We start from the raw sequence: 26,446 nt of genomic DNA, 5'->3' as shown, positions 1-26,446 counted from the left end.
ACTATTGTTGTAGCTTAAATTGGTTTTTTTTTTCCTAGACTAGGAATGATTGTCGTAATTAATTAAAATAATACAAATAAAACTCAAGAAAGAAAAGTAAGCATAAATCAACCACAAAGAAGTAAATGAGAATTTACTTGTTTTTTATGATTGCATAGTCATGAATGCACTTTTATCAAAAAAAATAATTTCAAATAGATGGTGGTAATGTAAGCAGGGCATTAAAAAGCCTTACAGCCCAGCATAGGGTATTGTCAGATTCAAGGTGAATAAATAAAGGAAAAGGGGCTTAGTGTAATTTGTGAGCTGAAAAGAAATGAAACAAATTTAAAATCTGTAATTTGAAAAATTGAATTCTGTAATTCTATAATTTGTGCAATTTTGCAATTTACAGATTTCTATTTTGCAAATTAAAGATTTTAGTCATTTCTTGTCAATTTGTTTTACAAATTATTACAAAAAGTCAAAAAAGCAAGTCAGAATTAAAAAAAAAAAAAAAAAAAAAAAAAGGAAAGGAGGAGCAACCAATCCCCATGTGACATTGGACCTAAAAGAAAAAATTTTGGTATACCACACTGGCATGGACAATTTTCTGTCCTGCCTTTCCCCTCAATTTATTGGTGCATATATACTGATGCACAATCAAATATTGTCTTTTTTTTTTCCTTTTTCTAGTTAAACCAGAGATTGTCAAGCCATTGGTGAATGATTCAACTGTCTGTGAAGGTGATGTCATTAGTATCACCTGTTCAGCAGACAGTAGACCTGCAGTGCATACTTATCAGTTGTTTGAGAATGGAATACTAGTTGCTGATGGAAACAGCTCAGCTGGGGTGTGGATAGTAAGGAGGGATTTAAAAGAAGGAAACTTTAGTTACAGATGTGTGGCTAATAACACTATCAGTACATCTGAGGAGACTGTCAATATCACAGGGAAAGGTACGGTGTGAGAATGTGGTTGTTGACTGTCAGCAATCTTTTTAGATACAGTTTGGTGAAAGTATGCTAGTGTTTACCTCTCCTGTGCAAAAAATGTCTGGCTGGACAAGAGCCTGAATACCGCTTTACATTTGAACCAGACAAGGGCCTACATGAAACTACTATAGGACATGAGTAGAACCAGAGAGAGCCACAGAGAGCCTAATAAGAACCTGGCACAGAGCAGAAAATGTGCATTATTAACCCTCCACCATGCAAGGGCCAAAAAATTGTACCTAACAGGACACGAGCCAGATACGAGCCAGATACGAGCCAGATACGAGCCAGATACAAGCCAGATATTAGACTGACACTCATCAAGACAAAAGCAGTAATTCAGCCTGAAAAAAGCCAGAAAAAAAAATTGTTCAGAACAGGAAAATGAGCCTGATATAAGCTGGGCATTAGCCTGATTGCACAAAAATGATAAGTGATGTAGTAATTGCTTAAAGCCCCATTTTACTTTGGCTGTACAACTCATAAAACACACATAAAGAACGACAAATAGTTTATTGATAAACAAATCTCGATACACTTTTGGGCTAAAATACAAGGAATGCACTTTATCTTATCTAAAAATAAGGCAAATGTGGGGAGAGATTCCACTAAGCTGCACATCCTAATCAAGCCGGAGGAGTTTCCACAACCATGTACAAGAATTTAGGTTACAGTGTGACTTAATTTGTCTGCAGCTTTTGGAATTTGCTTGCCATTTTATTTTGAAGCAAAGCAGTTATGTTGCCTGTAAATTGAAAGAACTAAAGGTAACATTTTGGCAAACTGATTGAGAGCTGCTCTGTGATGCTGAGACCTGGTCCACACTGGACCCTTTCTATTGATTAATCAACTGAGAAGCTAACCATTGCTCTTCAGCCATTTCATTCGAACTCCATGTAAGTAAAATGGAGCAATTCTTACGAAAAATTAACCTAACCTTTCCTTTGACCTTTAGATCATTGATTAACTCTCGGCTTTGTCTCTACATGTACAGCAGTGCCATTTGGCATTATAACGTAAATCTTGTTTGGCTCGAACTTCCTTTGTGTTCATTAGCTAGGTATCAAATGAAAACTATCTTTTCAAACATCAATCCAATCACAGTAAGGGTACGTTAACTCTCTTAAGACTTTAAACCCCAAAAGCAACTTTTCATGTAAACACCAAAATTAAAAGAAACGTGTATCAACTTGCTTGAACATTCATTAATGCCTTTGGATTTCCTGTGGATTACAAACCTAACCAATGAAAATTGAATTTCAAACAAAGAGGTTATTTGAAGTGTGACCTGAAAACAGAATGATTGATAGCTAACTCAACTACAGTGTAGCTCTTTATTCATACTAGACCTGCAGGCACTAAGCAAGGGTGGTGGCCATTTCTGTGTTTGAATGAAAATGTTGACTGGTTGGATTATCAGTCTACTGCTGTATCACTTCTATTTCTTTGTGTTCCCAAGCACAGGACTTGTATTCAAGGCTATACTGTATTTTTTAAAAAGATTGTATATTAAAATATTTTTCTCCTCAATGCTTTTTCTCCAAATTGTAAATAGTCAAAGCTCTGCCCTAAACACTAAGTTAAATGTACTTTAATATTTGTTCAGTAAGCCTCAACTAAACCCATTTCATAGAATGATCAACTATTTACCTTTCTTTTTCAAAAAATCTCATACTAACTTGTCTGTGTCAAGAAAACAGACATAAACATTGTTGGGTGACTTTGTTATGTTATTCAAGTGACAGTGAAGTTGTGATTGGCAATTCAACAAGATAAGAATATATTTAAACTATTGTTTGTCTGGCTTATGGCAGTCTCATATTGGGCTTTGAAAGCAGGCACATTGACAAAATTACATGTCAGTTGAAAAATGTTTGAAGGTATTCAGTGTTGTATTGCTCTTATCCTACTCTTGCCCTGCTCCTGTTAGCCTTGCATGGCCAGCCATGGCCCAGAAAAGAGTGTAACATTTGTCTGGCTCTTTAGCTGAGAGCCAAACAATTTTTTTGGATGGCTCTTGTCATGTTTATGTCTAGCTCTATGAACAGTGATCAGACTGGAATCAGGCTGTATTCAGGCTCTGGCAGGCTCCCAAATTTGGCACAGGCTGGTGTTTTACACTCTCAATGCAAATATTTCCCCTGTAATGCTATGTATCGAGTATTTAACTTCAAGGGATAACTTAAATAGTTAATTAAGTTTTCAGGGTGTAACAGATGTTCGAATCACTGAATTTTACTGGGATTATTAACTGGGCTATACATGTAGCTAATAAAATACATGTACATTGTACAAGTATATGTAGCATTTGGTTTAGTTCATAACTGGGCCTGCTGAGATGGAGATCCACAGCAGTTGCACAATTTTTATCCTACAGTTTTCTTCAGCTGTGGCTGAAATACACATACAATAATATCCGGAATTCACCTTTTACTTAGCCCGCAAATTTAGCCGGAAGTCAACATCCAATAAAAACCCTGATAAAGGAGAAGGAAAAGAATATAAAAACATACTTACTGTCCTAGAATAAGGCACATGTAACCATAAACCCATTAAAGTAATTCACATATTGTGAAATGAGTTCAAGCTGCAAAGTTTCTTCATTTCAAAGGAATACATTTACTTTGGCATTATACAAATGTATAATTATATTTTAATGAATTTATGTGTTTATGTATAATTATATACTGGTACTATAATTATATCTGAAAGGAAGAGAAAATTTGATGAGTGTGTAGGAAATTAATAGTGTTATGTACTTTTGCACTCTATTTTTTGGCCATGCAGTACCCTCTAAAGTTTATCCTTTGGAGAACATCACAGTGGTAGAGGGTGAAAACAGGACTTTAACATGTAATGCTTCTGGAAGTATGCTGACTGTGACATGGACAGAAGTTAGCACTGGTAATCAGTCCAACGGAATCATGCGTTATCTTGCAAACATCAGCAGGAATGATGCTGGTGAATACAAATGTGAAGCTATAAATGACTGTGGAACTAGCTCTGCTAGCACTTTCCTCACTGTGGTCTGTAAGTAGTTATTATTAATTAATAATTGAGTGAAAGTATGTCTACCTACATTAAGGTTTATCTTGTAACACATTTTCCACTGTTTGTTAAGTGATAGTGTAAGTTCCTAGATTCCTGAGTTGTGAGGCACTTTCCTCTCTCCTTTTAAGCTTGTTTTGAAATTAATACAGACTGAGTAAGAAGCATGTGGGAGTCTGCATTGTTTTAGTGCATTGGAAAGTAAAGAGATTAATATATGGGCACACTTTATATGAAATATCTTTCTTAGTATTCATCTTGATACATCGAGTTCCACTCAACCAAGGAAATTCATATCTATGGGCAGCCACGCATTTGATTTTGTTTATTACTTAACATCTCAGTTTTTTAACAACCATAATCCATGACAATTTTGACAAACTTCCTTGGATTGAGAGTGGTGAATGCTGTGTCGTTACTTTTCAAGTATTCATTAACCAGACAGTGGAAATTTGAAGGGGAGGATGTGTCAGCAGCTGAATGGTGACATCAAACGCATGTTAATTACACATGTCAAGGCTTTCCATAGGACTGGAAATTGATATGAAACAATGAAATGCAATGAAATTTTGGAGAACCCTAACTGACTGGTATCAATAATGTATATTGTTTATACTGTTCTATTTCTGATTAAACACTTACAGATAAACCAGAGAATTTCAAGTTTACAGTAAGTAAATCAACTGTGTGCCAGGGCACTGTGGTGACCTTCAACTGTTCAGCAGATGGAGATCCCTTGGTGGATACCTATCAGTTGTTGGAGAATGATTCACCTGTGAGTGATGGCAGCAACCGTCTTGGAATGTGGAGCAGGAATATGTCAAGTGGAGGAGTGTTCAACTATAAATGCATGGCAAACAACTCTGCTGGAACAGCATACAGTATGAGCCGAAATGTTACTGTAAATGGTGAGCAAATGATACAATTAATAGTGGTGAATCCCACAAAATACAAATGTGCTTTTCCTGAATGTACAGCATTTTTCTCTCTTTCTCTGATCTCTTCAGGAAAATGAAGTAATAAACTATATCCATTTTTTGGTAAGGGTAAAGAATTCAATCCTACCAATGTGTTGGCCACCATTTATCCTTATAATGTACTAGATGCATTGGTGTTGGCCGATGTGTTGGCCACCATTTATCCTTATGTAATGTACCAGATGCATTGGTGTTGTGTCAGTGATGTGTTGGTGGTGCAGTGGTGGTATGTCAGTAACTGTTTGGGTTTTATTTGTCTAAAACAATGCTAAACCTTCCTTTTCCACACTTACCTGTAACATCGTCTTTGAAAAACTTTTACTCATGATATGAGTGAAATTGGCTAGTGTTATTAGTACTGGGTTCTAATAACATGACAAACAAGATGGCAGCCAAAAGGAAAGTACGTATTCATTTTCATATCAGGAGTGAAAGTTTTCCAAAGAGGACATTACAGACAAGTGTGGAAAAGAAAGTGTGTCGGTACTGTGTCGGCTGATGTTTTGGTAGTTTGGCGGTAGTGTGTCAGTAGTATCAGATTCTTTACCTTTACCCATTTTTTTTAAATCTCACAAAATAAGATTATCAGTAATGCGTAAAAAATGAGGTTGCATCTTCACTATTTCAGCAACTAGTCATTGCCTCAGGAGGGAAATTCTTGTTGTTGATTTAGTGCACTACTGGTAGCAGTGATGCTTGACCGCTGTGCTGTATTTCTCATAAATAATTTGGTAGGGCATGTGCTTGTTATTGCAGGCTGCCAAGTGCATACTGATAATCTCTGCCTTTTTAGTACCTTTGAAAGGACGCAACCCCTCCACAGAACTGAGTCTTGAGTCAGAGATCTCCTTAAACATTCTGACATATCTTAAGTGTAGCCAAAGAAGGGGGTTCGTGAATCCCTGGGTTCCATACATCATCTCTGAGCTTGTTCTTGGAGGGGTCATCCTGGAAATGTTTTTGTGTTGGGATAAGCTGATGTTGGGAAAGAAATGAGGTGCCACAGCTCTGCTTTAACAGTCGTGGGAGAAAATATTAAGTATTTTGTCCCATTGGTCAACTATCGTCTACCACAAGTTTAAAGCAGCCTTGCCTTAATGGGTGTCAAACCTTCAGTGGAGCTGTTGTAGCAAAATCCCAAAGAAAGGTCTAATACTTTGGGTTACTCAGTTGTGGTTTATCCCATGTACATGTGAAACCATAAATAATTATACTGTTCATTTGTTTTAAAATTGTAGTGCCTTCTTCCATACAAGTAATACAAGATCAGAATGTAACAGAAGGCAACAATTTGACTCTGACATGTAATGCATCTGGAATCCCTTCACCAATGGTGTCTTGGATTAAGCCTGATGGTCAGAGTGAATATGGAAGTGTGTTAAAGGTTGTGAACATCAGAGGAAATCAAACTGGAGCGTACAGATGTGAAGCCAGTAACGATTGTGGCAATGCAACAGAGATGACAAGCATTGATGTGCAATGTGAGCTTTTAATCTTTTCACTCCATACTTTACTGTTTAAGATCGTGTGGAGAAAGTATTTTTGTAAAGGCTAATGATCATTTTAAACATTTGCTGTTTCATAGTCAAACCCAAGAAAGTGCTACTGACAACATCTGCAATGAACAAAACAGCCTGTCTGGGTGACGTCATCAACTTTACCTGCTCAGCTGATGCTAATCCAACAGTGACCTCATATCAGCTGTTCAAGAATGACAGTTCCATTTTCGATACAAGCATGTCAGGAATGTGGAATGAGACTTTGGAAATTGCAGGAGTGTTTTTTTTACAGATGTGTGGCAAATAACACACTGGGATCGACGCACAGTACAAATGTCATGCTAACAGTCAATGGTAATTTCTTTGAATTTTCTCACCTTAATACATTTTTGCTTCTTTAAGACTTTGTGTCAAAGTCCAAGCTCACAAGTGATTATCGAATCATTGTGTCCTATTGTACTAAGGAGGGATAATCAGTAAGAAAAGCTTGTTCTACAGTATGTTTCCAAATTCATGAAAATGTATCATATGTTTATTAAGTATATTTATTTATAAACTTTGTTTCAAGCCAGTTCATTTTAGCTTATAGCTGTCTATCAACAGTGACCTTATGTAAACCATACTAAGGAATATACCATTTTAAAGTTGCTTGCTTGGTTACCAAGCCTTTGAACAGGAGTGAGGCTAAATGTGACCTAATGTTATGATACAAATGTTGCTACTCTTCAAATGTGAATCACTTTGTCATCATACTTCTGTAACTAGATACTGGTTTCTATTACAATGAAATAGTATTATTTGGCCTCACTCTGAATCAAAGGCTTGGCAACTTTAGAAGCACACAACTCAGGGCTCAACACTAATGTTAGCCGGCTAGCCAAAAACAAGTAGAAATTCAGTTTTGACCAGTGGCTTTTGATTTGCATTAGCCAGTTTGGCTAGTTAACAAACTGAAATTGTTGTCACGTCTAAGTTGTCACTAGCCACCTGGCTAGTAAGTTGAAAAGTTAGTGTTGAGCCCTGCAACTGTAAAGTGGCCTATTCCTGGAGAATGATGTTGAATATGATATTTAAAAAGAGAGCACTTTCCATAAGTACACAACTGACATTTGCTCTGATGAATGGCTTATGCTCAAAATGTCAGCTCTACAAACTCTTTACAGAGGTGAATTAATTTTATCAACCCAGTTGTTAAAGCAAAAGTACCTTGTAATACCCTTCACCCTCACAGCACTGCAGTTTCATCAGAAACTTTCCCTTTTATCAATCAACATGTAGCATGTCATTGCATGGTCTCTCCTATGTTCAGCTAACCAAATAAACAAGTGTGCATATTCTAGTACACAAAGGATGTTAATATTAGTAACAGAACTGTGTCTCTGTTCTCATATTTTCATTTTGTTTCCTCAGGCTGAACACAAATTAGTAAATTAAATATGCAAATGCATCCTTCAACCAGTTTGTCTGAACTCACAAGATTTGTACTTGAAATGTACAAATCTTGTGAGTTGGGCAATGTACAAATCTTGTGAGTTGTATTATGGGCAATGTTTCATATTAAGATTTTGAATTGAATCATTGCCCCCTCCAAACTACAGTGTTGTTGAATACTGCAACTTGAGAAATACACTGTAAAAGCTGTAAGTAATATTTTTTTGTATTTTATATTTTAGTACGTTCGTCCATAGAAGAAATACCAGATCAAAATGTAACTGAAGGAAAAAATGTAACTCTTACTTGTAATGTATCTGGAATCCCTCTGCCAGTGGTGACTTGGACGACACCTTATGGTCATAGTACTGCTGAAAAAGTGTGGGTGGTTACAAACATTAGCAGGAATCAAGCTGGTGAATATAAATGTGAAGCCAGTAATGACTGTGGAAAGGCAATAGAGACAGCAATTATTACTGTGCAGTGTAAGTAAATATTATACTTTACTAACTTGTATTTCTGTCTTAACTATTACCACTTGTCTAAGTGTCATTTTATTGTTGGACAAACTTGTGTATCTGCAAGACTCAAATGCATTGCTGAAAAATTTCTTATAAGTGGGTGAATGTTAATTTGCTTATTGCAATTGATCAATGAACAAAGGAACTCATACCTGGGTTGTTAAGTCACAGTAAGCTAAAATTAAGGGTTTTCCAAATTCTATAACATTACTGTGGTTACATAGGTGAAAAAAAAATCACAATTGTTCACGAACAATTGGGCAAACTGAAAAGCCATTTGTGGCCCAGAAACCTATAAGCTGAGCAAATGACACAAGTCTTAAGCGCCTTTTAAACTGGCTCAAAGTTTACTCTGCCTCAAATATTTGAAGCTATGAAATTAAGATTTAACATACGAGCAATGGAACAGTGCCGAGAAAAACATCAGTGACACAGAATTGTTAGCATTCCATCAGCCAGGGGTAAAGAAGGTGACTCCTTGGCTACTGTAAATATGTACATGCATCTAACAAAGGCCAAAGAAGTTATACTATTGTCTTATAAATTGTCTCTTTCTTACTCAGACGAACCAGACAATGTCCAGTTAACGAGGTCTGCCAGGAATAACACAGCATGTAAGGGAGAAGTTATCAGCTTTAACTGCTCAGCTGATGCTAATCCAGCAGTGACATACCAGCTGTTCGAGAACGAAACTGCCATTTTACAAACAAATTTTGCAGGAATGTGGAGCAAGACTTTGGAAAAGGAAGGAGTGTTTGTCTACAAATGTGTTGCCAACAACTCTCTAGGATCAGCATACAGCACGAATGTTGCTGTTACTGTGGATGGTAAATAAAATAGCCCAAATTTTGATAAAAATAATATACATGCCAACATGACATTTTCAGGAGTGTACGTTTACGTACACTCAATTGCAAAAACTTTTACATTGAAGAGCTAACATTGAGACTCAACAGCTATATGGGGAATCTTCACTTAGAATGATGTTAAGAATGATATTTGGCTACAAGCCAGTGACCAGCTGCTATATGTATTTAAACCATTCCTCATTTTCACTCTTCATTTTACAGTTCCTTCTTCAATTATCCAAATAACACAACATCAGAGTGTAACTGAAGGTGACAATGTGACTCTTATGTGTAATGTATCTGGAGTGCCCCCACCAATGGTGTCTTGGATGAAACCTAATGGTGAACGTGTTAGTAAATACAAGTTGGAGGTTAAAAACGTTAGCAGGAGTGAAGCTGGTGAATACAAGTGTGAAGCTAGTAATGAATGTGGCAATGCAACAAATGTGACAAGAATTTATGTGCGGTGTAAGTACATGTAAAAGTTGTCCCTGTTACTTTTTGCTTCTTGTATGTCCTTAACACATTATATCAGTTGGCTATGTTTCTATTTCACTTTTTTTGATGGAGAGACTTGTTCATATGAAGCTTCACTGAAACTTTTCTTTCTATTGCTTAAAAATGGGTGAAGACTAATTTGCTGATTTCAATCAGACAATGAGAAATGGAACACATATTTGAGATATAGGCACAGTAAGCTAAAATGAAGGGTTTCCTAAGAGGTTATAACGTTGCTCTGATAACATTTGTGAGAAAAAATATTCAGGAATAATTGGGTAAAATGAAAAGCCTCCATAAGCTATCCAAAAGCTAAGCTAATGGTAAGAGAGCTTGATAACACAAACTTAAAGGTTTACTTGCCTCAGGTACATGTGGCTATAACAGAAATATTTAGCCTAAAAGGATTGGACAGTGCTGAAGGAAACGTCAGTAATGGACAAGTGTAACCGTTTCACCAGCCAGGGTATGGGGAGGGCTTTGTACGTGCCACACGTATTCATTAATTGTTACTTTCTTCCTTGGTCAAACCAGAGAATGTCCTGGTAATGAGTTCAGCTATGAATAACACAGCGTGTAAAGGAAAAGTCATCAGCTTTAACTGCTCAGCAGATGCTCATCCAGCAGTGACATCATACCAGCTTTTTGAGAACGAAATTGCCATTTTTAACACGAGTGCTACAGGAATGTGGAGCAAATCTTTGGAAAAGGAAGGAGAATTTGTCTATAAATGTGTGGCCAGCAACTCTATAGGATCAGAACACAGCATGAATGTTACTGTCACCGTGAATGGTAAACAAAATAGCCCAATTTTTAATAAACTTTACATGCAAACTCAGCATTTTCATGAGTTTACTTTTATGTACACTCGATTGCTAAAACGTCGTCGCTTAAGAGCTGAACGTTGAGACTCAACGGCAATATGGGGAATGTTCGCTTAGAATGAAGCTAAGAATGATGTCTGGCTGCAAGCCAGTAACCAGCTGCTGTATGTATTCAAGCCCTTGCTCATTTTCACTCTCCATTTTGCAGTACCTTCTTCAATTATCCAAATAACACAACATCAGAATGTAACTGAAGGTGACAATGTGACTCTTATGTGTAATGTATCTGGAGTTCCCCCACCAACGGTGTCTTGGATAACACCTAATGGTCAACGTGTTAGTAGAAACCCGTTGAAGGTTGAAAACGTTAGCAGGAGTGAAGCTGGTGAATACAAATGTGAAGCCAGTAATGAGTGTGGCAATGCAACAAAGATGACAAGCATTGGTGTCCAGTGTAAGTGTATGCGTATTTTCTCCTCTAAAGTTTATGTCAATCGATTCACTGAAGTTAGCTTTTGTTACATGTATGATATACACGTGTACAACTTGTATAAATCGGAATGAAGGTAAATGTAATATAAAACAATGTATGCAAACTAATGTGTGCAACTCGCAATACATTGAGACAACAAAAGGTAACAGCAAAGTATTCACTTGATTATTATTATGTTTATCATATCAAGCTCGGTGTTGGTTTAGTACTTGATTAAATCAATTCATCCATTGGTTTTTTTTTTTTTTTTTTTTTTACATCGACTTGTGTACATTGAATTACCTGCTACATTTCTAAACAATCAGGGCCGATTATTTTACAAAAAGTTTAAACAGCGTTTATGAAAATAACCGTCTAACCCATGCTAAGACCATGATTAACCACCGCTTAAAGAATAATAACGACTTTAACCTGCTCGGAAGTTGGTTGAGACGCTGTTCGTGGGGCACTTTCATTGCCAGCCACTTTAAAATGTACGCACTACGTGTTTCAGACAGTTGGGGAGCACGCCGATAGACGTCATTCATAGTGTAGAAAAATTAGGCAACTTACGGATAGAATTGACCGTTTAGAGGAATTTAGAAGATTTTCGAACTCGCTTTCACTTCAGAGAGGATTCAGTTGCAGAGCTCATTAAAAGTGTGGAGTACGATCTCAAATATCAAACAAGAAGAGTTCTGCCACTCGGCACCAACAAACACGCAGCAAGTCTTCATTGCTCTGAAATTTCATGCAACTGGGTCTTTTGGCGTCTCAGTGTTTTCTACATGCACCGTCTTTCACAGGATATCAAGGCGAGACGGAAAGGACAATTCCCGTCTTGCCTGATGAATTAAGTGGAAAAACTATCGAAACAACTTTTACACCGTGTGTTTGCCTTAAACAATGTCCAACTTAGACGTCGTTTAAATAACCCGCCCTCACTATTTTAGATCATATAGATCTTTAAATTTCCATGCGTACTTTAGTATAACCTGAGGGAAAAAATGATTGCAGTGAGCTTTTTACTATCTACATTATTTGACACAATTTGTTTGCAATTCTCTTAGACAAACCAGAGAATGTACAACTTACAACATCTGCTATAGATAACAAAGCATGTAAGGGTGCCATGATTAGCTTTAACTGCTCAGCTGATGCTAGACCATCGGTGACATCATACCAGCTGTTCGAGAACGACGCTGCTATCTTAGTTGTAAAGCCTTTAGGAGTGTGGAAAAGAAACGTGTCAACGAGCGGAGTGTTTGCGTACAAATGTGTGGCCAACAACTCTTTAGGATCAGGAGTCAGTTCATATGTTATGGTGACAGTAAATGGTAAGCTTGGCTGTACATACTGAAGCTGTAAAGCTGTTCTATTACTTTCACTCACCAATTTACATCATTGGCCTAGCTGTTTGGCATATTGAAACAGATTGTGTTGTATGTAGACTCAGAACATGTAAAGGGTGGTGTGAGAAAATGGGTTTTTAAAGATATTGTGAGCGTTTTAGCTTTGCCCCTGTCCTTGTCAGATGAACTCGGTACCAAAAAAAAAAAAAAAAATCATTGCCTTTGTAGTGATACGCATTTTTGTACATTCAGTACACTACCGATGCCATAGTTTTCTAATCAAACAAGCAACCGAAAAAAGCTACTGTATGAATCCAATTAAATTACTTTCATTCCCAATAACTGCTGTGACCAAAGAGGGCAAAAATGACGAGTACTTTGGATGCAATCACCCAACCAGTTTGTTACAGGAGACCCAGCAACAGCAATTGTACATGTCTTTAAGATATCGATATATTTAGGAGGCAGTATGGCTGAGTGGTTAGAGTGTCGGACTTGTAATCCGCTGCTCCTGGGTTCAAGTCCGACCCTGACCACTGGATTTGTTTCACGGTAGCCCCGAGTTCAGATCCTTGGCCACGCTTGTAAATAGCAAACTGGTTTTGCCTCCGGCCGGTTGGGGTTCTTAATTATGTTCTTAATGATGTTATGTTCAATTTAGGCCATTTGTTTCATGTGTTTGCGAGGACCACAATGGAAACTACTAGTTCACCAGTAAATGTGTAATCCTACAGAAAGACAATTTCTTTTAATTTTTTTTTTATTTTTACATAAAATCTTTTACGTGCAAATGTGTTTGATTAATGTAATATTTACAAAATATTTATTTACTCACTAAAGGTTTTGATTTTGATTCAGTATTTAATTTTGTGTTTGTCCACAGTGCCTTCAACTGTAGAAACAATTATAGATAAGAACGTAACTGAAGGTGAAACCGTGAATCTGACATGTACTGCATCTGGAATGCCTGAGCCAAACGTGTCTTGGATTAAGCCCAATGGTGAAAGTGTTGCTGGAAATGTGTTGGAGCTTGTGAACATCATCAGGAATGAAGGTGGTGAATACACATGTGAAGCCAGTAATGAGTGTGGCAATGCAACAGAGATGGCAAAAATCGATGTGCATTGTAAGTAATTGCTTGAATGTTGCACACATTTCGGTATGTGAGTTTTCAACTCAATTAATGACAAGGGGCTTTATTATGAACCCACTTGGCAATGCACAGTACTTCTCCTTAACGTGTGTAGTAAGAATTAAAGGAAGGTAGATAATGTACAAAGAGTGCTTTGTGAAATCCCATATGCAACCAGTTGGGATCAAAGAAGTTATAGTTATAAATGGTCTCTTCGTCCTTAGACAAACCAGAGAATGTCCAGTTAATGAGTTCTGCCATGAAAAACAAAGCGTGCCAGGGAGAAGTCATCACCTTCAACTGCTCAGCTGATGCTAAGCCGGCAGTGACGTCATACCAGCTGTATAAGAATGACACTGCCATGGTCGCCAACTCTTCCGGAATGTGGAGAGAGATATTAGAAAGTGGAGGAGTGTTTGTCTACAAATGTGTGGCTAACAACAGTGTGGGATCAACATATAGTACGGATGTTACGTTCAGTGTGAATGGTAAGGCTTAATCTTTTTATTTTGCTTTGTTAATACTGTAGGATTGAGTTTTATGGTTTTATACGGTGTCTCCGAGAAATGCTTAATACGCATCACTTTTGAGAAAAGGTATAACGTACAACTGTCTTCTTCAAGAGTTTCATTTGAACTCACACTAGACCACTTTATTAGTGATAATATTTAAGAAATAATAACTTTTTCCTAATGATATACCAACTCTGATGCGAATCGTGACATTTTGAGTGTGTACTGCCAGCTTTGTTTAAGGGTTGAGGTTGTCTGTACTGAAAATTATTTACCGTATCAGCTATAATGGTGTTTGCCAGGCACAGAACCAGTTAGAGATCTGTTTGTTTGCGGTTTACCGTTTCAACTGGTTTGAGAAATAAATCGAAAACCAAGAGTTTTTACCAGAGTTAGTTCTTCTGCTTGTTGACGGACAAATGCGTACTTCAGTTTATGTTTTTTTACAGTGCCTCCATCCATACAACCAATCAACAACAAGAAGGTAATTAAAGGTGACAATGTGACTGTGATGTGTAAGGTATCTGGAATGCCTCCACCAATGGTGTCGTGGATAAAACCTAATGGTCAGCGTCAGAGTGGATATATGTTGAGGCTTGTGACCATTAGCAGGAAAGAAGCTGGTGAATACAAATGTGAAGCCAGTAATAAGTGTGGTAATGCAACAGAGATGGCAACAATTGTCGTACAGTGTAAGTTTGTTGACATCGAATGCATTTATTCTCCTTTCTTTGAACTTGAGATCTTAACTGGCGTACCTGTACATGAACGCATCCAAAATCCCACAGTGTTTCATCAGAATTTGAAATGAAATAAAAATCCTTGCAATTTTAACGACTTTTTCGTGATTTGTTCCTTTTAAAGATGCACCAACGATTACAAACATTTCTGGTGGGCAGACCGTAAACAAAGGTAAAGAGGTGAGTTTGTTCTGTATGGCAGAAGGTAATCCAGCACCAACTATAACGTGGACAAAAGTCGCTGATAACAGTACAGTGAACTTCCCTTTGATCATCCGTGGTAGCCGGGATGAAGGACTGTACAGATGTACTGCTGAGAATCGTGTTGGAAGCTCTGTGACTAAGGATGTCAGCATAATAGTACATCGTAAGTGAATTATTTATGTCTGTTACGATTGTATTTTGTTTGCTTACAACATTGACCTACAATAGGTGTACAATCCACAAAGTTCTTGTGTTTGTTTGTTCAGACTGATAAAAATGAATGAATTAATGACTAGTTTATTTAACTCTCTGGCAGTAAAGGACCTGAATTATAGAGTGTATTTTACAATCTTAGGCAACTATTATCTAAAAACTAAAAAAAATTACGACTATAACGATGATCATAACAATTGAATCATTTAAAATATTTAAATGTAAAAAAGTCCTCCGTTCTCTTTGTCCTACATGTCTGATTGTATCGGAAGAGATAGTACTTTTGTGTTTTCTGCGTTAAGTTGTAATTAGGTGTGCGCAACAGTGGGCTGGGGAGCAGATGGTGCAGCGGGTGGCCGGGGGACTTCTATGGAGCGACTTCAATTGAGAATAAACAATCTGTGATTGGTTTGGTTTTACTGGACTCAGCTCTCAGACTGATCCAGAAAACTCGTGCTATCCTTTCCACCAGTCAGATGTAAAACTAAAACAATTGAGACTTGGTCACCCCTCAGAAAGTCTGCTTGTCTGCTTGTTTTCACGACGTGCTCTGATTGGCTAACGATAATGTTAACCTTCTTATTTGTCGCTGTCATTATAGTTGTTTTGGGTTTTTCGACACCTTATTGGGAACTACCCTTAAGTAACCAAATCGCCAAGTCCTTTGATGCTTGTTACGAGGTTCGTTTAACTTATGGTGTGGAGATTTGAACTGTTCTTGTCAATGTATATACACGCATGGTTTCTGGTAGGGTTCTGGTAAATGCTAATCTTTCATTTATTTGTGTCGGTACGTTTGTGTTGCGAAATTATGTTAAAAAGTCAAGTCAACACTTAGCCAGTGTACAAATGGAAATCCTAAGCTTATCTAACGGGTAAACCCTCACTTGTAAAGTGCTAAGTACAGGTAGGAACTCACTCAAAGATTGCCTTAGAATTGATCCTCAAAATATTATGAAAAATAATCTAATAATTTCTTTTCTTTCGTGCATATCAAAAGTTTAAAAAAATTGGTGTGTAAGTTTTTGCTTTGCAAGTAAAGACATCAGCAGAACTTTTATTTATCCAATACTGTCGTGTTACTGTCTCTGCTTCTAGAAAACCCTTGCCTTGAGGAATGTACGAATGGACGAAATTGCAGAGAATTCGGAAAATACCTTTGCTTATGTCCAAAAGGAAAAACAGGACAAAATTGCAAAGAAAATGGTAAGTTGAGGAAAGATAGATGATGGCGGGCGAAGATTTTTGACAAACTGGTTAACGAGAAGTCGATAACCAATTAACGACTCAACCATAAGAAGGAGGAGGAGAACTATGTTTTCCGGTACTGCAAGTCTCAACAAATGCATTATTGAAGTCAGTTGTCTTACAATCCCTGATGGAGAGATAGCTTCTAAGAATTCCTAACGATAATTGATCAAATTGTCATGCCGGTGTACGTCGGGTGTTCCATGGATTTGTTGTTATTTCTACTCGTTGGTGTTTGGATGAGAATGCCCAAATATTCTAAGAGGTTCAATTCGTTATGACAACAATATAGGTCAGGAATATTTTGAGTATAAAAAACCATCAGTAACTAAAATATTAGAGTGGTATGAGGGAACCACTTTGTTTCTCTTGTTTCAACTTCGCTGCTTAATTTGATAGTAGGTGATGAATGTTGTGCTCACAAACAGTCTTCATACAATCAAGTTTGCAATTTCGTTTCCTTTTGCTTCAATAGATACAATGGCGGTTGTTCTCATGATCAGCCTTAAAATTGATAACAAAAAGTGGAGAGAGGAACTTACCGACTTGTCTGACTTAGATACACAAGGGTTTGTTGGAGTAATCGTAGATTCGGTAAGTCCTTTAAGTTGATCTAATTTTGAAAAGGTACGGAATATTTGTTTAAGATAAAGAAACAATCAGATAATTTCCATCAGACAATACCCTACATTATCCTGCTTTATTTTCTCTTTTAATTCCCGCAGTAAAACAGAAGGGAGGAATTTATTTTAATCCCCCTTGCTCTGAAAAGGAAAACTCTCTCTTACGTAATGGAGATTGATCCAATCTAAACATTACCAAAGAAATGGACCTCGTATTCAATTCGAGTTTTTGTAGAGCTCAAAGCATCATAAAGTGAGAAGTGTTTTATGTAAAGAATGAAAGACATTTCCCTATGTCTAAATTGTAATTAACAAATCAAAACATCCTTTGTTTAACTGAGGGTTCATCAATCAATCAATCAACTTTATTTAACGAGGGTAACACAGGACAGTGCTTTAACTGAGTAACTAGTGGCCCTCAAACTAAATTCATAAAACAAAGTTAAGTAACAAAATACATGTCGTAAAGAAAAGGAAGTATAAGTATATGTATGAATAGGACTAACAATCCGATGTCGGGCGCAGTAGAACCTCATCCATTCTCAACCAGACTGACCTATCATTGGAATATCAATGCTTTTTAGGTGGATGAAGAATTCAAAGGTTCTGGCGTCAGAGAAATTAATGTGACACGACTAAGGTATCATCATTCATTGATGAAAAATCTACTTACTCGTCTTTATTAGTAGTATTTTCGTTTATGTTTCTGGTTGAATTACCGCCTAAAACATGAACTTTTATGACGTATTTCATTCGCAGAGAGGGAAGTGTCATTGCAGACATATCGCTCACATTTGGCGAGCCTGTTGGAGAAAGTGAAGTAGAATCATTTCTACAAGATGCGGTTAATGATGGAAGCCTTGGTATTCTAAAAGTAGGTACTTTCGCCGTAGGACCAACTCTTCCAGGTGTGTATAAACTTTCAACTACGGTAAATTTGGGTGTAACCAACAGAAGTTGAGTCTCTAAATAGCGGATTTGTGGTACAGACGTGTTACTTCTGTGTTAGAAATTCTCGGAAGTTGCACTTTTAACCTAAACTCGTATGACCAAAATGTTAAAACTGCTACGTTGCATAGGATTTTGATGGTCTTGAACAGTGAGTGTACACCGAGCACATTATTTGGTTACACGGCTGATGCAAATTATAGAAAGTTTATGAGTTCTTTACATGTTAAGGATTGCAGATACATGGACACAGCTGTTTTTAATGTCATATTTGTTTAAGATTTAGTCACGGTTCCCGGTCCAGTTCCATCAGAACCAACAAAGGTGAATAAGGATGTTATTTACGGCTCAGTTATTGGGGTTCTTGGCCTGATTCTCGCTGTCATTGCCGTTTTCATTGCCTGGAAACACCGCAAACGTAAGTAGACTTAATTACTTTTCTCAGTTGTTTAATATTCTGATACGAGAGGCTAGTAACTGAGATGTATGAATTGTGCAGGGTTGACAAAGAGAAATTCGATTGAACAAAATAAGGGAAACTAAGAAGGGAAAAGGAAAGAAAAAACAGCAATGAATCGGACAACTTGCAACAGTGTAAACGTTTCCCAAAATCTTTCAGTTCATGACACCAATCTCTAATTTTTGTTCGATATTATTATTACTAATTAAAAGTGCTCACAGGTGAAGGAGTTTGAAGTGCGTCAGTTACTAATGAAGATTTGTAAATGCTGCAGTTGTTTTCTCTTTATCTGATATCATTTCTAATTTTTTCCACACTTCTTAGGTGAAAGAGATGATCGGTAAGATTGCATTAATATAAAAAGCTAATTCTGCGGCAGCATCCGTAGATCCGATTAGCAGAAAACGCGCTGTGCTTGTATTTATAGTCATTTGAAAACTTTCTGTTCTTATCGTTCGGAGAATTTTTTTGTTTAATTTAGCCAGATAAAAGTGTGGCAGTTTGAGAAAAAAACTGAGTTTAACAGATTTGATCATCGATATAGTTAGGTTTCACGAGGAACCAATGTGGTTCAGTTGATATTTTGCACAAACAAGTGTTATTGAGATTTACAGTGGTCAGTGTCTTTGAAAATAAGTCTAGCGGTTGATTTTCTTTCAGACTTAATGCAGGTACTAGGAGATCACGTATTCTTAAAATTGTAAGTATGGTGTGCATTTTTCAGAATACCTCACCCTATGATGATCAGCAAATATCTATCTAAATCCCAAGTAATGATTTATTTCACCCACGCCTAATACTCTCGTGAATCAGATGAAGTTTGGATTTAGAAGTCAGATTGCACTTTGCCGACAGGTTGCGAATATTCCCCGAAAATGGTGATGCATTTACGCGTCAAATCGTCTTGGTACTAATTCGCAAGTGCTTGACGAAAGGGCATTAAAGTTAGGGAATGTCATTATATGATCAAAAACATCTTGTATAATTGGGATAACCGCTTCAAAAACCTCTTCATTGTTAAACACCGATTATCATTGGACAGGTAACGGTTGTGTTTGACTTTCTTTTATGCTGGATTGCAAAACAATGAAACGAAACTGAAAGAATTATGCCATGAAATGGACAATGTTCCCAATCTTTACGGGGAAAAAACGATGCTAAACTAAACGTTACTTTCGTTTCGCTGGAAAACAGAACGAGGGATTTGAACTGGAAAGCATCAGTGAAAACCTTAGCAACGTCGCGTATTATGGCCCAGGACATCACATGGACCTGAATGAAGTTAGATCACTTAATGGACATGCCACAGACCCAACACGAAGCTATTTAGAAATTAACGAATATGCTCCCCTGCATCCAGGAACACGCTCGTGGGAAGTGGAAAGAGAAAACGTTACAATTGAAAAGGTGATCGGAAAAGGTGCCTTTGGTCAAGTCGCTCAAGGAAAAGCTTCAAATGTTCGAGGAAGAGAGAAGACAATAACAGTTGCCATAAAAATGCTGAAAGGTACTCTATTCATTGTCTTAAGTCTGTTTTAGTTTAGATGAGGCTTAACTCTTACTGGGTTGTCGTCCTCTGCTTTAGGTAACGCCAGAGATTTAGAAAGGAAAGATTTGCTGTCAGAGCTTGAAATCATGAAGAAACTCAAGCCCCATCCTCACGTCATCAAGTTGCTGGGATGCGTCACTAAATCAGGTGAAGAAAATAAAAGTATGAAACCTCTCGGTGTATGTCTGCTCGTATCACCCCAACATAGTTATGATTCGGTGTTCAAACTTACTTAAACTGACATGGTTTATAATTTATTGCTCTCTCGCTGCACCTAATTCCGTCATTGTTGATGCCACAGCATTAACGAAAGGCGTTTGTACCAAGTGAACCAGGTAAATAATGAATTTTCGCTACCAGCTCCATTGAACTTGATTTTAGTGTATTTCTCCGGTTTAAAACAGACCGTGTTTGAACCTTACATACCCCTTACATACCCCTGGTTTGAACCTTACATACTCCTGCACAAAGGTTTTCGTTTTCCCATCGCTTCAATTACCTCAGAAGACAATGTGCTGCGTTTTTCGTAAAAAATTCTTTCAGATCCTTTGCTTGTTCTAATCGAGTATGTCCCATATGGAGATCTCCGGGGCTATTTGAGAAAGAGCCGGCAGTTAGAAGACAACCACTTCAATGACCCGGATATCAAGCCACAAACGGGTTTGACTTCCCAGCAGCTGATGAAATTTTCCTGGCAAGTAGCTGATGGTATGCATTATTTGTCCTCAAAAAACGTAAGTCGGTGTTTTAGTAATAAAAGAATTTTTCCAACTCGGCGGCAATCGATCTAAGGGATACTTTATTCATTTTAATTTTTGTGGACATATTTACAATAAATAAATGTATACATGTAAATGACTTAAGTTTTAATTTTTAAATGCTTTGAGGAATCTTACAATGTGGTTTGGTTACGGTGATAATAGAGCTTTTTTGTTTGAGATGATCAAAAGCGTCCATGGCAGCAATCACTTCTGTTTCGCTGCAAACAGCAAAGTTTCAAACGCTGTTGACCAACGCAAAATTAGTACAGTTATCGTACGAAAAACACAGACAATTTTCAAGAAAGCTCTCAAATGTTCGAGGGGACGTTATTTGCTTAGTTTTCTAAGTTCATGGCTTCTGATCAGTACGAGATATTTCTCTCATTTGATAAAGGAATAACCTTTTTTAAGGTTAATGTTTAAGTACAAAGTTTTCTTTGTTTTGGACTCTCAACTCGGAAAGTATCAGGTCTCGCATCGTAAAACAGCCTCTGGTCATTATGGTTTGAAATCATTCTAATCAATGATCTGAAGAGAAAAAACAGTACATTTAGTGGTACCATTACAATTAAAGATCTATGCTTGGTATTTTTCTCAACAGATTATTCACCGCGACCTTGCAGCCCGCAACGTCCTGGTTGGAGAGCGAGAACGATGTAAGGTAACCGATTTTGGAATGGCTAGAGACGTGTGCCAGGAAAACATCTATGAAAGGAAGTCAGAGGTTTCTGATTTTATTATCTCGATAGTCTGGCTAATACAGTCATAAATTAGTATTGATAAATGCTATCTCATTCTGTAGTCAATTTGTTCTCAATTATGTTTTGTGCAACATCATCACCAAACAGTGCGCAAGAGCAAAGGTACAAAAACAAAATGAAGAAAATTTCCCAAATAATTTTTGCTCATTCTCTTCAACATTTTTTTAACGTTTTCCCGAAGGGGAGACTGCCAGTGAAATGGACAGCTAGCGAAGCGCTGCTATACGGACGATATACGACGAAAAGTGATGTGTAAGTGGATCTTATAAGTCATTGAATAGCTCTGAAAATAAAAAAAAAAATCTTTCAGATCTAGATATCTTGAGACTATGATATAATTTTACTTTTATGTGCGAACTTGAAATGAAGCCTTATCTTTCTTTCTTTACTCAGATGGAGTTTTGGTATTGTGCTTTACGAAATCTTTACGATAGGTATGTCAGATAATTTTGTTTCAGTCAGTGTATATGATATGGATGGCGCGCTTTTCGATTGAGTCACTGTCTACATGTTCAACCTCTCGTTCTAGGTGGCTCTCCGTATCCAAAGATAGACGGACGAAAAATTGCACATTTACTTTCTCAGGGGTACAGGATGCCTAAGCCACGGCACGTGGACGATACCCTGTAAGGCCATGTATCCATCCATTTATTCAATTATTAATGAACTTGATCATATGATTTTTCAATTTTTTTAGTTACAAAAATATCTCTTGAGTATTGAAAATGGTTTTCCAGACCTAAAATATACTATCTATATATTGATCTCTACTGTCTTCATCTTCTTAAGGTGGCTCGTACCGGTTTATATCTTTTTGTTGGTTTGTAACTTTGAAAGAATACTACAGAAAAGCTAACCAAGGCCAGTTGAACACTTTTACGGGGTTGAATTATATAATCATTGATTATCCAAAAATTGGTGTCATTTCGTCACTAGCAGTTTCCATGGTAACGCCTTCATAGGCTTATTCAGACGCGTTTTTTAGCTTGTGGCTTAAATAATTCGAAAACTAACACGGTGACCCCCTGATTTTTTTCAGTGATTGCTTTTGGCACTCGAGAAGGAAAATGCACAAAGATTTTTAAAAAATTCTACGGAGCGGAATTTCAGAAAATCTACAAAAAAGGCAATCTTCACACATCCCAAATTTCCTTCCGTAGAATTTTCTAGTTTTTTTTCTGATGATTTCTTTCGACGTTATTATCATATTGGAAAAATAAAAACAAGGAGTCACCGGACTTGTTTTCATGCAATAGCTTTCGTGAGCTTAGCAATTTCCACGCGCGTTCTCGCGCATTAAAAAATCTGGATTCTATAAGACCGACATTTGCTCATGATCTGTTATAGCTACCGCTGATATTTGCGTGTGCTCGCGCGCGCGCCTACGATCTGATGTTTACAGATGTCTACTGCTAAAAAAATCATTAAACAGCTGTCAAAGACAACCTCCCGGGCTCATCTTAAAAATCCTACACACGACTTCTGGCTACATCATATAATTTTCCTTGAAGTTTCAAAGTCTTCTTTCACTTAAGGTAGATTATTCTTCACTCGAGTTGTTCTTTTTTCGCCTTCGCAAGATTTCAAATCGGTTGAATATTTCTTTTAGATATGAAGTGAAGCAAGCTTTACTTCTCCGAAAATCGTCTTCTTTATCTTAGTTTCTTTCACCTGCATTCACAGTGGCCACTCAACACATCAAATACACGCTCTTAGGTAAACTTCTCACAAAAGTAGAAAAAAATTCCATGCACCGCCATCTTTGTTTTGAATTTTCATCTTTTGATCTCGCGCTTCTTTCGCACGTTTCTCTCGCGCGCGTCACGCAAGAGTGACCTGTTCCCCGCGCGAGGAAACTGGTACGAGCCACCTTAAGGGTAGTGGTCCAAAATTTCGAGCTCATTTAATTGTGAAGAACTTTAAAAATTAGTAAAACTAAATCCAAGTGTTTAATTCATCTAGTTACAAGATAATGCAGGACTGCTGGCAAGAGAATCCTGATGATCGCCCAGTGTTTGAGAGTCTTAGGAATGATTTGAAGGAAATGGAAAATCAACATCAGGTGAAATGTTTTGAAATAAAATTATGCAAGGCTTGGTCATCCGTTGATATAGAAGTCATTTAATATATATCCATCGATTTCCTCTTTCTCTTTTTCCTCGCAGAGGCTCATCAACATGCAACTTTACGACAACATCCTTTACGCAAATGTGGAGTGAATTCTTGTTCAAGAATTATGGAAACAATTCCTATCATCATAATCGGCAACAGTTTCTCCTACACAGTATTTGGGAATCTATGTATAACAAGTAGATGTTTTTTAAAGATAAATCAAGCCATTTTATTATGCACGGCTAAAAAATAGGACAAGTACACTGCCCCTCAAGCGAGGTAGAAGTCGAAATGAAGTAAGCAAGCGGTTGATTCTAACTTGTAGTTATATTGGTATTTGGTATGGAAGTCAAAGCGAACAATAACGTACGATATTGACAAGTACGATATTGACAAGTAGTCAATGGTTGTTATAACATTTAACAAGGATGTCAGTGTACTGTAAGCGGCACTCATCCTACTTTGTAGAATACTCAAAATTTACCTGCTACTGTAGCCAAGTGTTGAATATTGATTGCGCATAAACTTTAGAAACTTTACCTGAGGAAGGTCAGGAAGTGCTGGACAAATTATTTTATTGTTGCATTTAACGTGAGCCTAGGGCAGATTAAGCATGCATGCTATATGACCTTAATAGTTAAAACACGTCATCGAATAAAAACTGGAACCACAAGCGAGCGGTGTGCATTTTTATGTAGAATGTATTTTTGTATGATTTTTTCTGTAGCTTGTCGAGAGCTTCGTTAAGTCGATGCTGAGTACAGCTTGAATTTCCACTTTCTCCTCCCAAAAAAGGTGGCATGATAAATGTCGTTTATATCGTTGCTATGGAAGTCGCTGAATTTTGGGAGATCCTCGAACTCCTTCACTTGCGTCTTGTTTGTGTGTTGAGAAAACTTTGTTCTTATTCTTTGTGGAGAAATGCCGGACTTTGTATCTGCAAATTATTCAGCATCCCTTCTTGACAGCAGTTACTAATTCGGGAGTACACCACCTGCCGGTGATTAACCTTTATTTGTCGCAATGGCTACAGACCCAGGACTAATCCGCTGTTTGTTTTGACAGCATGGAAGCACCATATAGATGAAAAATCAACTTGTTTTTCAAACGAACCCGAGGTAAAATGATAAAAGAAGATATATATGTATAGGTTGGTGTACAGTTGGATTATGCCCTTTAATATGCTTGACCTCTTTTATGGTTAAGTGAAAAATTGAGGCCGCAAAACTCCAAATTGTGAAGGAGTTTAGAGAGCATAAGTCATGCGAAACCTATATGTATACTTATATTTTAACACTGTCATTTTACTTATTTTCATTAATTAGAATTTTTTGGTTTTTCAGGGTTACTTGCAAATCCAAATTGCAACACGAGCATTTGAAACTTTAAATGAAATGAATAATCTTGAACCAAGTTTAGCAAAGTTAAAAATGTTTATAACGGTCAAAAGAAAATTCAACAAGCGCGAGATATTGGAGAGGTTAAGCATGACGTTTACGGCAAACGGCTGGTCGACGTTTGTCGTTTGCGGTTTTCAGTTCTTGGGCTTAAGCTTCGCGTACACCCGGAAAGGACTGGAAACTAGTAAGCAAGCCTGAATAGCAACACCAGGAAACATGGCGGCCAAACGGTGAGTGTTTCACGATACTCGTAAAAAAGACATAAATTTTCCCACTTAGGGTTTTTTTTTTTTTTTCGCCCTTAATGGAAACCTATAGTTGGTAATTTAGCTTTATCTTTTATTCAAAGACGAGTTACACAAGAACTTTTGGAAATAATGCTTGCTGAAGACGACAGCAGAGGTGAAGAGTCGGAAAGCGGTAGCGACAGTTCAGACGATGATGATCTGGAGTTGCTACTGCTTCAAAATGTTTTCACCCCAAGAGAACTCGGTCCCCACGTTAACTATCAAGACATAAGCGAAGATGATTTTCAGAGTTTGTTCAGGTGAAATTTGTCGTAATTAATTATGTTAAGCTTCATCTCACGCAATCTCGTGACACAGACGTCTGGACGAAACTTTCGAAATAATTGAACCAACTGACGCCGAAAAAAGCCAGTTCACTACAAAGCAAACCCAACCACGGCAAATTTGAACTAAACCAGCTCGTGGCATAACATTAAAAAGCCAAGTCACATCAAAACGAATCACCACGGGAAATTTAAACTAAACCAACTCACGCACGAAAAAGCAAATTTGCATCAAACAAAAATTATTAGAATCAGCTCACTGTAATGTCACGTGATAGCTGTTGTCCAACGGGATAACAGATGGGACATGTGCTCAGGTACATGTCAGGCTGTACTCTGAACTGACAGGGATTAAAAGTATCGTTTATAATAAAACCCGTTTGTTGCGGTATAAAGCCACAACGTTACATGGTGTCAGGAAGCGGTTGGAACTCTCGCTTTCGTTTGGTTAACAACGTCATTTAAACGTCAACCCTGGCCAACAACGAGTCTAGCAAGCGATTGAAACATGCCCGCCGATCCACCGGATGAGGGAGGACATCCCGTACAAGCTGTTCAAGCACCGATATTTACCAGTAACGTCCCGGTCCCGCCAAACATTGAATTATCTGGAAACCTTGCTAATAATTGGAAGCAGTGGAAGCAGGTTTGGAGTGCTTACGAATTAGTCACGCGTCTCAGCATTTATCACATGCATTGGTTTAAAAGCGCTCGCTATTCACAATGGCCTTCCGTTACAGAGTGAAGACGAGATGAAGAATTTGGCG

At 37.5% G+C, this 26,446-nt stretch overlaps 2 protein-coding genes and 1 long non-coding RNA gene across 3 annotated transcripts in view; 2 read left to right on the top strand and 1 right to left on the bottom strand.

Moving 5' to 3' along the window:
* The window catches only part of LOC111319102 (hemicentin-1-like), a 38,472-nt gene extending 30,057 nt beyond the window's left edge, over positions 1 to 8,415 (top strand). Inside the window, exons 10-15 of the mRNA XM_088727619.1 lie at positions 676 to 939; positions 3,763 to 4,005; positions 4,668 to 4,931; positions 6,239 to 6,481; positions 6,586 to 6,853; positions 8,173 to 8,415. Coding sequence (XP_088583745.1) covers positions 676 to 939; positions 3,763 to 4,005; positions 4,668 to 4,931; positions 6,239 to 6,481; positions 6,586 to 6,806 — 1,235 coding nt within the window. The 3' untranslated portion in view covers positions 6,807 to 6,853; positions 8,173 to 8,415. The remainder of the gene's footprint in view (positions 1 to 675; positions 940 to 3,762; positions 4,006 to 4,667; positions 4,932 to 6,238; positions 6,482 to 6,585; positions 6,854 to 8,172) is intronic.
* Positions 1,991 to 3,847, bottom strand: LOC148726655 (uncharacterized). Its single transcript, XR_015989779.1, has 3 exons — positions 3,735 to 3,847; positions 3,403 to 3,452; positions 1,991 to 2,459 (listed from the first exon to the last, which is right to left on the bottom strand). It is a non-coding gene; the product is annotated as an uncharacterized LOC148726655 (long non-coding RNA).
* On the top strand, positions 8,279 to 24,381 carry LOC111346623 (fibroblast growth factor receptor 4-like). Its single transcript, XM_088727600.1, has 26 exons — positions 8,279 to 8,415; positions 9,015 to 9,278; positions 9,522 to 9,767; positions 10,323 to 10,589; positions 10,830 to 11,075; positions 12,164 to 12,430; positions 13,329 to 13,571; positions 13,802 to 14,065; positions 14,539 to 14,781; positions 14,954 to 15,196; positions 16,345 to 16,452; positions 16,970 to 17,088; positions 17,702 to 17,757; positions 17,877 to 18,025; positions 18,346 to 18,483; positions 18,850 to 18,865; positions 19,186 to 19,225; positions 19,720 to 20,032; positions 20,111 to 20,221; positions 20,618 to 20,808; positions 21,437 to 21,559; positions 21,778 to 21,848; positions 21,990 to 22,030; positions 22,126 to 22,222; positions 23,559 to 23,658; positions 23,762 to 24,381. Exons 2-26 carry the CDS (start codon positions 9,173 to 9,175, stop codon positions 23,813 to 23,815), a joined length of 3,852 nt encoding a protein of 1,283 aa, XP_088583726.1. The 5' UTR covers positions 8,279 to 8,415; positions 9,015 to 9,172; the 3' UTR covers positions 23,816 to 24,381.
* The last annotated feature ends 2,065 nt before the right edge of the window (positions 24,382 to 26,446 follow it).

This window comes from Stylophora pistillata, chromosome 7 (genome assembly GCF_964205215.1).
Source record: "Stylophora pistillata chromosome 7, jaStyPist1.2, whole genome shotgun sequence".
Classification (NCBI taxonomy): domain Eukaryota; kingdom Metazoa; phylum Cnidaria; class Anthozoa; order Scleractinia; family Pocilloporidae; genus Stylophora; species Stylophora pistillata.
The sequence above is the reverse complement of the archived record's forward strand: the minus strand, read 5'-3'. Positions and strand labels throughout refer to the sequence as shown.